The sequence below is a fragment of the Musca domestica genome, unplaced genomic scaffold (assembly GCF_030504385.1).
Source record: "Musca domestica strain aabys unplaced genomic scaffold, Musca_domestica.polishedcontigs.V.1.1 8, whole genome shotgun sequence".
NCBI classification, from domain to species: Eukaryota; Metazoa; Arthropoda; class Insecta; order Diptera; family Muscidae; genus Musca; species Musca domestica.
The window spans coordinates 5,731,736-5,744,457 of NW_026712409.1; the positions used below are offsets into that span (position 1 = coordinate 5,731,736).

At 32.8% G+C, this 12,722-nt stretch overlaps 1 protein-coding gene across 1 annotated transcript in view; it reads left to right on the plus strand.

Moving 5' to 3' along the window:
• Window positions 1–12,722, plus strand: part of LOC101894838 (uncharacterized) — a 375,018-nt gene that overhangs the window by 4,086 nt on the left and 358,210 nt on the right. Inside the window, exon 2 of the mRNA XM_059130884.1 lies at window positions 8,175–9,687. Within this exon, the coding sequence (XP_058986867.1) occupies window positions 9,441–9,687 (247 nt within the window). The 5' untranslated portion in view covers window positions 8,175–9,440. The remainder of the gene's footprint in view (window positions 1–8,174; window positions 9,688–12,722) is intronic.

Consider the following 12,722-nt stretch of genomic DNA (forward strand, 5'->3'; position numbering starts at 1 on the left):
GTTACGTTGTTTTTAATGTAATTATCATTAAAGCCAAAAAATATGCAATGATTCGGGTGATTAAAATGTTGGATTTTGTGATCTTTGAATTCAAATTAAAAATCCATCTAATCGGTGTTAAAAGTTTTTATTTAAAATTCACCCAAAAACTCTAAGATCGAAATCGACTAGAGTTTGGGAAGTAAAACAAAAAAAAAAAAAAAAAAAAAAAAAAATAAGGACCTGCTTTTTCATAAACTCTGCAAAATTGGACTAATTCCAGGAGTATTTTTTAAATTGAATTAAAATAAAAATAAAAAAACTAAAATACATACTAGTGATGGACATTTTTCTTTCGAGTTCACATTCTAATCGTCAAATAAAAACAGGACATAACTGATTGAAGAAATTAAATAGATTACTTTGTTGAAGGCAAAAGTCGAAAACTCTAAATTATACCCACAACGTAATCCTCAATCTTGAATCGATTCAAATAGACTGTGGGTTGATACATAAAATATAAAAATCATTTCATTATTTTTTTTCTAAATGGATATACCCAAAGGTCGACTATTTTGTTCAAGGAGTAATTCGTAAAGTAACTTTGAAATTTTGCTTCCAATTACGTATCTCTACTTCAAGCGTGGTTGATGTTGGTAATGGATTGTGTATCATAATGGGCCTTGACGGGTTATTTTGTTGTTTGGTATATTTGTAGCTGCTATTTGACATTAAAAGTTATCAGAGAGAAAAATATCTTCCTAGAAATATATGCCAACTTAGGTTAACTTTTTTTAAATAGATTGAGGGATCAAAAATATTATCAATTTTTATGCCCTTTTTGATGGAAAGGAAGAAGCTATCTTTCCATCAAATAGGGTATAAAAATTTATTTTTTTCTTTTAGTTTTAATGTCATGAAATTGGGCCAAGTTGTATTAAGAAATTTAATATAAAATTCCGAATTTTGATTTTTTTCAATTTTTTTTTCAAACGACTTAATTTTTATAAAGACAAAAATATTCTCATTAGAAAAAAAACGTGTAAAATTAAAATTCTTAAAATAAATGAAATGGAAATTAAGTTTGGAATAACGTAATTTTAGAAAGGCACAATTTCCCAAATTGGATCTACATTGTTCAATGTTTGACAATAAAAATATGAAATTTTTAACCTTTAGACTGAGCGAAAGTTTTGTTCACCTCCAAAATAACAAAAGTCGATAGTTATCCCTATATGAGCCTATATATGTTTTTATTTAGGTTTTCTATTCCCAGACAACCCGAATTGCTAAATTACATCGAGAATTGCAGCTGAAGCTACAATGAATATTTTCTGTGGGAAGAGTTTATATCTTCCTAGAGCTTGAAACACGGTTATTTGTAGGCTATACCAAATAATGTACCGCTATTGAATTTTTTGCCAAAAGGGACTCTACAAATTGAGAAATATCAAATGACATCCCATTTGGTTTGAGATTATTGCTGAAAATATATTTCTATAAATGAACAGAAAAAAATTATTAAAAAATAATTAAATAAATTAATTAATGAAAAATTATAATTTTGGTAATTTAGAATTCGATTTTTCATGTCAAACTTCCTTTTCTGAAAAAAAGTTAAGTTAAAAGTTACCTCAAAAAGTGTGTAACACTGTGAAATATTGCTCCGAGAGCCAGGATGTTATAAAGGGATCTGCCGATCTAGCTATTTGTGTTCGTCCATTCATCTGGTCATGTTAATTTATATTCACGCTACATGTCGCAATTATGCACTGATCCTCATGAGATTTTACATAAATTTGGGGTTAGGTTCGTTGCTTCCGGAGATGATTGCAAGATATTTAGGGGTTGGAATGGGCAAAAAAAGAAAAATTTCCTAATTTTGCCGTTGCTGTAGAGGGAACGACAATTGACCAACCAAGGGGGTTAAAATCCTACCGATTTGGATGGTCATCCGATAATGTTTAGAGGGTGACCATAACTTTTATGCAATAAAAACCAAAATTTCGATTAAACCCAAATATTTTTAATCCCGACAAAAGCGCAAATATACGAAAAAGTCACTGCGGACCATTACATTGATATCGGTTGCACGGATTTTAACAATTCCCAACAATTCGGAATGGACTTTTGGCAGAAACGTATATAGATAAAAGAAATAGGTTTGCTCTGCATGACTATAGCCTTTGCATACATGTTTAAATTTGAAAAAGTAAAATAAATATTGAAATTGAGCCTCAGAGCCTCAATTCTTGTTCTGTGAAAATGTGAAAATTTTTATAAAGTAAAGAATTGTCGAATAAAAGATTTTTAGAAGAAATAGTTTTCATTTCATAGAACCAGAATTCAGCCCTAGCAGATGACCTATTTTAATTTTCCAAATACTAATTTTGAGCGAAATTATACTTTATGGGGCAAGAACTTTTCAATGCAGGCAGTCAATGATTTCATATCTTTAGTGAGCTCAGAGAATATTTCTTATTCTACATTAATTTTTGTATCTGTTCAGGCTAAAAACACCACAAATATTCTATTAATATATATAATATATTCTGGAAATATTCTATTAATTTGGTAGGAAAATGCTGATAAACCCTATAGTCGACATGAAACATTGTTTTTTGATTTTCTAAAAATTTTATAAAAATACATTAGTTATCACAAAATAAGTATTTTGGAATAAAAATAAAAATAATCAAAACTTTCGCAACATCCTAAAATCTAAAAAATTTTATGAAATATTTAAAAAGGGCACCTAGAAACACGGTCATTTTTTGTGAGGAGATTTCTTCCCTAGAAAGGGACAATTTGGCTCGAAAGTTTGGTCCAGACATTCAAAATTCTTTCTTATAATGTAGCAACGTTGTGTGGGTTGTATCAAAGAATAGACTTACCGAACAAATTGTTTACAACCTGATAATTGGTAATTTTTTAATTATCTTAAACCAAAAATAAAATAATATGGGAGCTATGGCGAAACTAGGAATGTTCCCTAAATCGGAACTAAAAATGATAATAACTTTTCAAATTACAATTATATCTGAAACTAGTCATAGGAGTTGTTTATTGAACTTTTAGTAAGCCGCATCTCTAAAGTAGGAGTGGTCCGATCTTATATTACCCTCCAGATCCTAATTTAAGACACAGTTGGTGTTTGGAATACCAATACTTAAGAATACAGCTTAAGCTAAATTTGTGATGTTTTGGGTTTGGGAAATTAAGTAATTAGAATTTTCCAAGTGGTCTGAAGAGCTGGCAATTATTTATTCGATAATTTATTCCGTTAAAATCATTCTGTCTTACCACTATTCCTCTTTTTGGATAAAAATATATAATTAATTGTTTTATAGATTAAGGCGTTTTTAGCTTCGATAAATTAATTCTACTAACGACATTGGTTTTAATGGTCGATATTTCCCTAAAAATACTGGAATACCATAATCTCTAATTGCATTTGCTACCATTACCGTAATGGTACTTTGACATTTTCTCCCAATAAAATATATTTAATTTACTTTCGTTAACTCAAACAATGACAGCTATTAAATCGCACTGCTTCCAAGACCAACGAACTTATGATTGACGTTCAAGACAAAAGATAATCATCGCCACTAAATACCAAATTTCACGACTATCAAGAAAATAAATAAATTTTGTGAGGCCCAAAATTTAAGTGTCACAAAGTTTCGGACAGAACTGATTACACATCTCAAACCGAAGATGGCTAAAAAGACGGCGAAGAATGGAAGAGAGGAGAAAGAAAAGCATATAGAATATTTTTTTGTCTTTAGTTAACCTTCTGAGTTACTACCAGTTTACTTTAATGCCGAGATTTCTTTCTTCTTTGCTATGTTTTGTCTACAGCTGGTCGCTGGCAAATGCATGGCATAGTCACGGCAACATATCTTCGGATGATGTTGCACAAGACAAACGGAGCTAAATGAAGCAAGGCAGCAGCAACAACAAAGTACAAACTTTATGGTTTGTTGTGTCAGCAGTAGCCTACTTTTAGGAGTTACAGGAAAAAAGAACTCTGTGTAATCAACAACAATGAAGGCAACAAACTCTTGCATAGTTTACAGCTGGCGGATGGACCATAAACTAGAGCATAACATTGGACGTGTTTTTTTTTGTTTTTGTTTTTAAATAAAACAATTGAATTATGGTCTGGGTTAGTAGTGGTGGCGTTGATGGTAGTCGTCAGAAGAGCGGGAAACGAAATAAATGTTGAAGACTTTTAAATATTTTTTTGTTGTTGTTATTTTGTAAATAGGGGAGAAAAGTTTTAGGTGGATTTTCTGTTCCTCCCCATTTCTTAATACCGTCTAATGAAATGTTTAAGAGCCATAAACTGGGCATAAATTAAGTTGTTCTCGTTTTTTTTGCATTTCAGGGCTAGCTGTAAAACTTTTCATTTGGAAAAAAATGCCGTAGTTTTGAGTGAAGATGTTTTCATTTCATTAGCATTGGCGCAATGAACGCCGCCTCGGTTTAAAGTCCAGTCCATGGCGGGGAAATTAAACTTTGAAGGTGAATATGAGAGCCTTAAGGTGAATATGAGAGCCTTAAGGTCGAAAAATCATTTTATGGCCTAGACGAAACGGTATACGGCTTTCTTTCTTAATCGTGTTCTTTTGCATTTGTATTAATTTTACTTTGTAGTTTCTTTTAAAACTTTCAAATAGTTGATTATTCAAAAGCTAAACTGATTCTTCTGGTGGGTGTTATAGGGGGATAATGTAGAAAAGATTACAATTTCATTTTTGTGAGTTAGGAGGATATTGCTCAGTTGGGATTAGTTTTAATATAATTAAATGAACGTAACTGATTTTTATTGGTATTTTAAATTAATTTTTTAATTAAGTTACAAGGGGAGACTTTCGACCATAGGCATGGGTACGTTACCCTTTAAATATATAAAATTGAAATTTGTAATTTGTATGTATTAAAAGAAATGAGTAGTGAGATCAGCTATCCTTGTATAGGGACTGAGCTTGATGAAGAACAACTCTGTTATTCTTTGTTAGGGCAACCTGCCATTTTGTACTACATCTTCAGGTACCTAAAATAGCTTTCAGAGGTACAGGTAAAAACGTCAATATGTATGCAATCTGAAGGTATGACTATCTGGTGGATATTTAAAAACCTGAACCGATCTACCCCATTTCCTATCGGAAATTCTTAATTATTATTATATTATTAGCAGGGCATGCTCACATTTTAAACTCTGTTTAAAATTTCAAAATTAAGATATAGAAACACTCGGCCAATAAATAATTTTATGGGGCCTCCAAATATCCAGGGTAAGATGAAGACACCGCAACCAAATTCAGACTGCTGTCATTTCTAAGCCACTCGTCCGACAGCTGTTAAAATTATTCCAGTGACAGCTCATAATATTGTTTACAAGAGTACAAAAGCATTTTGCTAAGAATTTTCCAGAAGAAAAGTTATTCGTGATGTAATTCAAGCGTGATAGGGTGATTTCTTTTTATTTAGCAGGAAAACCACAAGTGACTATCGTTAGAGCACTCCAGCATTTATATGTGAATACATCTTTTGTGTCTCGTACCATCGCTCGTTACCGTGATACTGTTAGAGTTGCCCGACGTCAAGGAAAAATGAGCTATGAAATTCAAAATAGACTGAAAAGAGATAAAGAGTTGCTTTGCTTGGCCGAAAGTGGTGAAGTGCCGAATGTGGTTTTCTCCAATGAGACAAACAAAATGACCATGTTTACTTGTCAAAAAGGTCAACAGAAAATGTGCACCTTCAGTTGGCCACCAGAACTCAAGCGCCTGCCATGGTGATGGTGTATGCCGCCATAATAGCTGATGGTCGCTCTCCGCTCGCATTAATCGACATAAATGCCGAATATTATCGCGAAAATATTCTAGAGGGTGTATTAAAGCCTTGGGCTAGCAAACATTTTGGCTGCAGATCTTGGACATTCCAACAGGACTCAGCACCATCGCATTCAGCACGCGCCGCCCAAGAGTGGTTCATTCCTCTCTTCATTTCCAGGGCACAATGGCCACCAAAATCTCCGGATACCAATCCGTTGAACTATTGTGTCTGGAGTATTTTGGAAAGCAGGGTTGGCACTAAAAAATACAAAATTGTCGATCACCTCAAACAAACGCTTCGCCGGGAATGGGTTAAATCACCGCAGAGCAACATTCGGGCAGCGTGTGATGGTTTCATTGGCCGCTTGAAGGTCATAAATGACCACTTCGAACAAATCTAAATTTATTCTAAAATGTGATGCTATTTCCGACATTTTTTGCTATCATTCAATAAAATTAAAAAAAATGTAAAAATTATGGCGTTTGACTTTGTTGCAGTTTTTTTATCTCACCCTGTACATCATCTTCTCAACAGATGTTGTTTTAGTAAAAATGTTTGTATGTGTGAAATTTGTAGAGAATTGGATGCTTATTCCGCATTCGGTTAGCGTTTTAGTTTTTCAAAATCTAGAACCCTATGCGGGGGAGATACTAGAAGGAGTGCGCCGATATATCCTATCTTCACAGCAGAGGGGATGTGCGAAATTTGAAGAGAACCGAGTGGTTATTTCGGATTTTATGATTGTTTTTGTTATTCAAAACTTTGACCCTTTCTGGAGGAAGTAGCAGAAGGAATGATCCGATCTCTACCATCTTTTTAATAGATCTTGTGTTGATGGAAATATTGAGATATTCCAGGTCTGAATGTAAGTAGAAGATGCGTTTTATAAGCTTCGTGTATATACAAAATTTTGGCCCTTTGTGGGGGAGGTACCACAAGGAATTGACCGATATATTCCATCTTCACACCAGACAAAAATATTGCGATATGTGTAATTTGAAGAAAATCATACACATACATCACATTTTATAAGAGTTTTAATTATTAAGAAATTTGACCCTTTGTAGGGAAGGTACTTGATGGAGTGGAGCGATATTGTCCATTTTCGCACCTGACTTAGCACTTATGCAAATACTCGCGATTCGCAAAGTTGGAACAAAATTGGACTAATCTTTCGCTATTTATGCAGTAAATTATATTCTTTGTAGACTTTGAAATGTTGTGTGGGAAAGTACCAGAAGGAGTGGACCGATATTGCCCATCTCCGAACTCGATCTAAATTTGACAATAATATTACGATGTACCATGTTTGGATCAAATCAAATACTCTCTTAGAGAGTTATCGTGCGCACCAGTCAGACAAAGAGACAGACGGGCGGACGTCGCTAGATCGACCCCAAATTTCCTGAAACGGATTTGGTCCAGAGATCTAGGGTCTAAAGCTCTTATTTCGATGAAGCACGTTTTGGCCGTATTAAATGATATATACCCTCTGTAGCCATATGGCTGTGAGTATAATTATCAATACAGTTTTACGTTTTGATAACTGCTAACATAAATATACCCCCTGATTTAATTTATTTCGAGGCTCCCTACGATCATTTTCAATTCGTTTACCTTGAAATTTATATTTTGGTGTCTGAAGGTATTTAATACAATCAGCCTTCCGACTGAAGGTATTTAATACAATCCTTGTATTGTTATCAGTTTTCATTGTTGAAGACACTATATACCTAAAATGCCCGGGTTTAAAAAAATTATAAACCGGAATTTTCTAAAAATTTAAAAGAGGCAGGAACTTGACCCATTTCGAGTAATTATTGAAAAATTCAATTTTGTTGCACAGTGTTATCATTGGGATATTCGAACTTTAACGTTGTTGCAAATTATTGTTGTCCAAATTCAAATTTGTAAATCCGTAAAGGAGCATAAATTTCTATTACGAAAATTGAACCTTATACTTAGTATTTAACATTTTAAATGGATACATATTTTACTTTGCAAAAAAAAAAATGATGAATGCTGCTTCAGATAATGTCAGTAAAAGAAACCCAAAATTTTCCGAAATTATTTGCTTTGTGCCTTCAGCACTAGATTTTCCATAGAAAATTACGAAATAGATGCAGCGTTATTTTATGTTTATTATGCTTCTTATCCTCTCCTAAATAATTCATTTCAATTCCGCTGTTTGGGCAACTATTATTCCCTCAGCACTCTCATCTTGAGTAAATTTCATAATTTTTTAAGAAAATATATTTTAAACTCCGAAACCTTGTTTAATTGTTTTTCTTCTTGTACTGATTATTATCCTTTTCCTCTCTTTCTCTTTCTCTTTTGTTTCGTTTTAGGTTAATGCGTACACAACTGGAAGCTATGCGACAAAATGAAATTTAATTTATGAAAAATTTAACAATGTCATTGAGGGCTTCTGTGGCCATTATTAGGAGAAGAACAAGAAGGGACACATTGGCAAGGTCGCCAAAGTAACTCTATAGTCAGTAATAATGTCGGAAGTTGTCCATGCCTTAACAAATTTCTAAAAAAAAAAAAAAAAACATTTCCGAAAACAAATTCCCTGCAACATACTTTGTTGTTATTGCACGTGCTGTTGCTGTTGTTGTTGTTCCCGTTTGCTGACTACGCTCGGTACACTCGGTGGCTTGTGGTACTGGCTGAGAGCACAAAAGCGTATAAATTGTTGAAAAGTGTTGCCAAAATTACACCCATGAGAGTCTTTAGCAAACAACGACGAATGAAACACACAACGGATATTATGCCACACAAAACAATACCGAAAAAATAACAAAAGCAACAACAACAACGAAAAAAGACAAAGAGTGAGAGAGACAAAACACAAAATAACAATCTCAACGGAAACCCTGAAAATTCATTCCAAAAAAACAGAGCCAGGGATGGCATGGAACATTAGAAGCCAAGTGCGAACGTAACTAATTTAAGAGAGAAGCAAAAAAAAAAGTGCCACGAAAATTAGTTAGCACTTTCATGTAGCATTGTCGTTATCGACCTTGTCTAGTAGCCGACCAGAATACAAGCTTATTAAAGAGAGAGAGAGAGAGTGCGAAAAAAAAAAAAACAGTTTTTCCAAATTAGCCAACATGTTTCACACCACAAGAGATTGCTACCTCAATGATAAAGAACCAAATTGAATTATTAAAGAAAAGAAAACGCCAACAAAAAATAAATTGAATTTCGTAAAAGGCCCAAAAAATCAAGTGATTCGTGACCTCCCTCTACCCTCCCAATTTCCTTTCAATTACATTGAACATTTCCCGCCAAGTGTGTCCGCCAAGTTTGTATTTAAAACAACTCGGTATAATTCAAATACGCCAAGTAATGTCTTGAATTCTAATTTGTTAACGATTTTTTCACAACAACAATAACAAGAAAAGAAAAAAGATAAACCAAAAAAAAAAAAAAAAAAAAAACGAAAAGAAAAGAAAAGTGTAAAAACAAATCGCCGAATAAACCCAGAACACCGGAAGTGAAACCAGTACCCCTCAAAACCAAGTGGAAAAAGAACAACATCAATAGAAGATTTTTCATTACCCTGCGTTCAAGTTTGTGAACCCAAAACAAAACCTCCCTGCATCAATATGGCACGTCAACGCCTGCAAGAAAAACAACATCAGTCTCAGCCTCTGCTAGACCACCAACCGCCACATCCACATCCCAGCCACCAACAACACCACCACCATCAGCCTCAAATGCTTGAATGCCAACAGAGTTCACAACTGCCTCCAGAATCCTCGTTCACATCTACTTATCATCATCACAAGACGCGGAGACATCATTTCCCCCGCTGTGGATTAGTTTTGTTAATTTTTCTAACTGTGATTAAAGGTAAGTGCCGCACAATGACATTTAAACTAAAAATAAAAATTTGCCAAATGAACCATTTAAACAAAAAAAAAAAAAAAAACAAGTGAACAGTGGGCTCAAATGAATTAGAGCTAATTTTAATGATGTTTTAAACATGAAAAATGTTATAATTTTGCAATAATTTAAATCAAATGGGCTCCGGATTTAAAATAATTTTTTTCGTCTAAATTTAAAAAGTCAAAGTTTTAAAAGGATAAAATATTTCCTCATAACCGTTGTTTCTTTTATTATTATTGTTATTATTATTATCATTATTATTATTATTATTATTATTATTATTATTATTATTATTATTATTATTATTATTATTATTATTATTATTATTATTAGTATTATTATTATTATTATTATCATTATTATTATTATCATTATTATTATTATTATTATTATTATTATTATTATTATTATTATTATTATTATTATTATTATTATTATTATTATTATTATTGTTATTATTATTATTATTATTATTATTATTATTATTATTATTATTATTATTATTATTATTATTATGATTATTATTATTATTATTATTATTATTATTATTATTATTATTATTATTATTATTATTATTATTATTATTATTATTATTATTATTATTATTATTATTATTATTATTATTATTATAATAATTATTATTATTATTATTAATTATTATTATATTTATCATTATTTTAATTTTTTTTTTTTTGAACAATTCCGATTTTTCTTGTTTGAATTTTGCAATAAAGTAGGATTCTTAATTCTTCTGGCTATTGAAGAAGAAATCGCCAAAATTTCGAAAATCAGAATCTTCCCGTTATGCGGGGGCCATACTTAAAATATGTTTTCCATTTTCATTCCGTTTTTCAATACCAAATAACCTAGGAAAAATTTAAATTTCTGAGGAAAATTGAAGCTATATTTTAATAATGCTAACTTAACAACAATCGACACATATGGCTAAATCGACATCGAATTTATAGCAATTATGGTCCGATATTCGTGAAATTGTATACCCGATTAGGATAAGAATAGAAGCTTATTGTTTTAAGAGAATTTGAAGATGATCGCAAAATATTTAAGGCATAAAAGGGAGCAAACATGATTTCTATTCCTGATTTTAGATTTGATCCACATGCCATGTTTTTGGACCACTAGACGCGGATTTGAGCATGGAGTGAGAGTTTAGAATAGAACAGAAGTCTGCTATTTTAAATGATTATTGGAACATATTTAGCGATCGAAATGTGCCATATTTTTTTTTTTTTTATAAAAAATTAAAAAAAATCAAGTCTACACAAACTTTACCGCGAGTTATAGTGGTATAGGGTAACACCTGGTTCAATTTTGCTATGAATATGATTTTTACTTTGTTTTGTATTTATTCAAACATAAAATTAAAAATTATTATTAAATATGATTAAAATATTTTAATAACAAAATACAAGAAAACCGACACTATGTACGGCAGGACCGAATTTTATTGCAACCTTCATTAGGTGATATAAAAATTGTCTGTCTTCAAAAATCATAATATTAGGAACCCCATTATATAAATATTGCATATTTTTAGTGATTTAATCTTCCTACCGATTTTACAGCCAATTTAGTTGGAAATTGGGACGAAACCTTCAAAATACAAAAAATCTGGCCGTGGGGTTGTGGCAAAAATTAGCTGGCCGGGGCCCAAAATTGATTTTTTTTCTAAAATTCAACTACATACCGTAGTCTAATGGCTCCAGATATTCAGATGTATATGTTTAACTCCACACATCGTCCAAAAATAAGTTTATACATCGGCCCAATTCTTCCGGAACCTCTTTCATAAAGGCTCAAAATTTTGAATTGAAATGGTAAATAATTTCCTGATTTTAAGACTTAGGAAATTTCAACAATTCAATATACACACCTTAAAAGTGACAAGATTTCAAAAAAAAAAAAAAAAAAATGGTAAAAACTGAAGGAAGTATGAGATTGGCATAAATGTTTTATCTAATTTTTTTTTAATTTTTTTGAATGAAGGCAAAAAATGTCGGAAATAGCATCAAATTTTAGAATAAGTTTAGATTTGTTCGAATTGGTTACCTTTGATACGAATTATGGTCTTTAAACGGCCAATGAAACCGTCATACGCGAATGTTGATCTGCGGTATTTTGGTCCATTCCCGGCGAAGCGCTTGATTGAGGTGATCGACACTTTGGTATTTTTTACTGCCAATCTTGCTTTCCAAAATACTCCAGACACAATAGTCCAACGGATTGGTATTGGGAGATTTTTGTGATCATTGTGCGCTGGAAATGTAGCGGGGAACCTAATTTTGTAACCATTCTTGAGTGGCGCGTGCTGAGTGCGATGGTGCTGAGTCCTCTTGGAATGTCCAAGGTCTGCGGCCAAAATGTTTGCGTGCCCAAGACTTTAATACACCAGAATATTTTCGGGGTAATAATCGGTATTTATTCTAATGGCCGGGTCGATTAATACGAGCGGAGTGTGACCATCGGCTGTTATTGCGGCCCATACCATTACCATGGCCGGCGCTTGAGCTCTGGTGCCCAACCGAAGGTGCACATTTTCAGCTGACCTCTTTAAAGCAAGTAAATACGATCATTCTGCTTGTTTACAAACTGCTGGACAACGAATGTTTTCTCATTGGAGACGGATAAAACCAAATTCGGCACTTTCACCACTTTCGGCAAAGGGAAGCAACTCTTTAGCTCTTTTGAGTCTATTTTCCATCTGTTGCGGTGTAAGTCCTTTCACTTTTTGGAAGTTCAATGGCTTTACCCCAAGCTCAGTTTTAAATATTTGCCGAATGGAATATTGCGATATGTTCAGCTCACGTGCCATTTTTTCGGCCACTGAGACGAGGGGTTCGTTCAAGTCGCTTCTTTACTTTTTGAACCATTTCTGCTGATGTTGCTGTTTTCTCCCATCCACTTCCTTGACGTCGGTAACGAGCGATGGTACGACACAAACGACTGGAGTGCTCTAACGATAGCTACTTGTGGTTTTC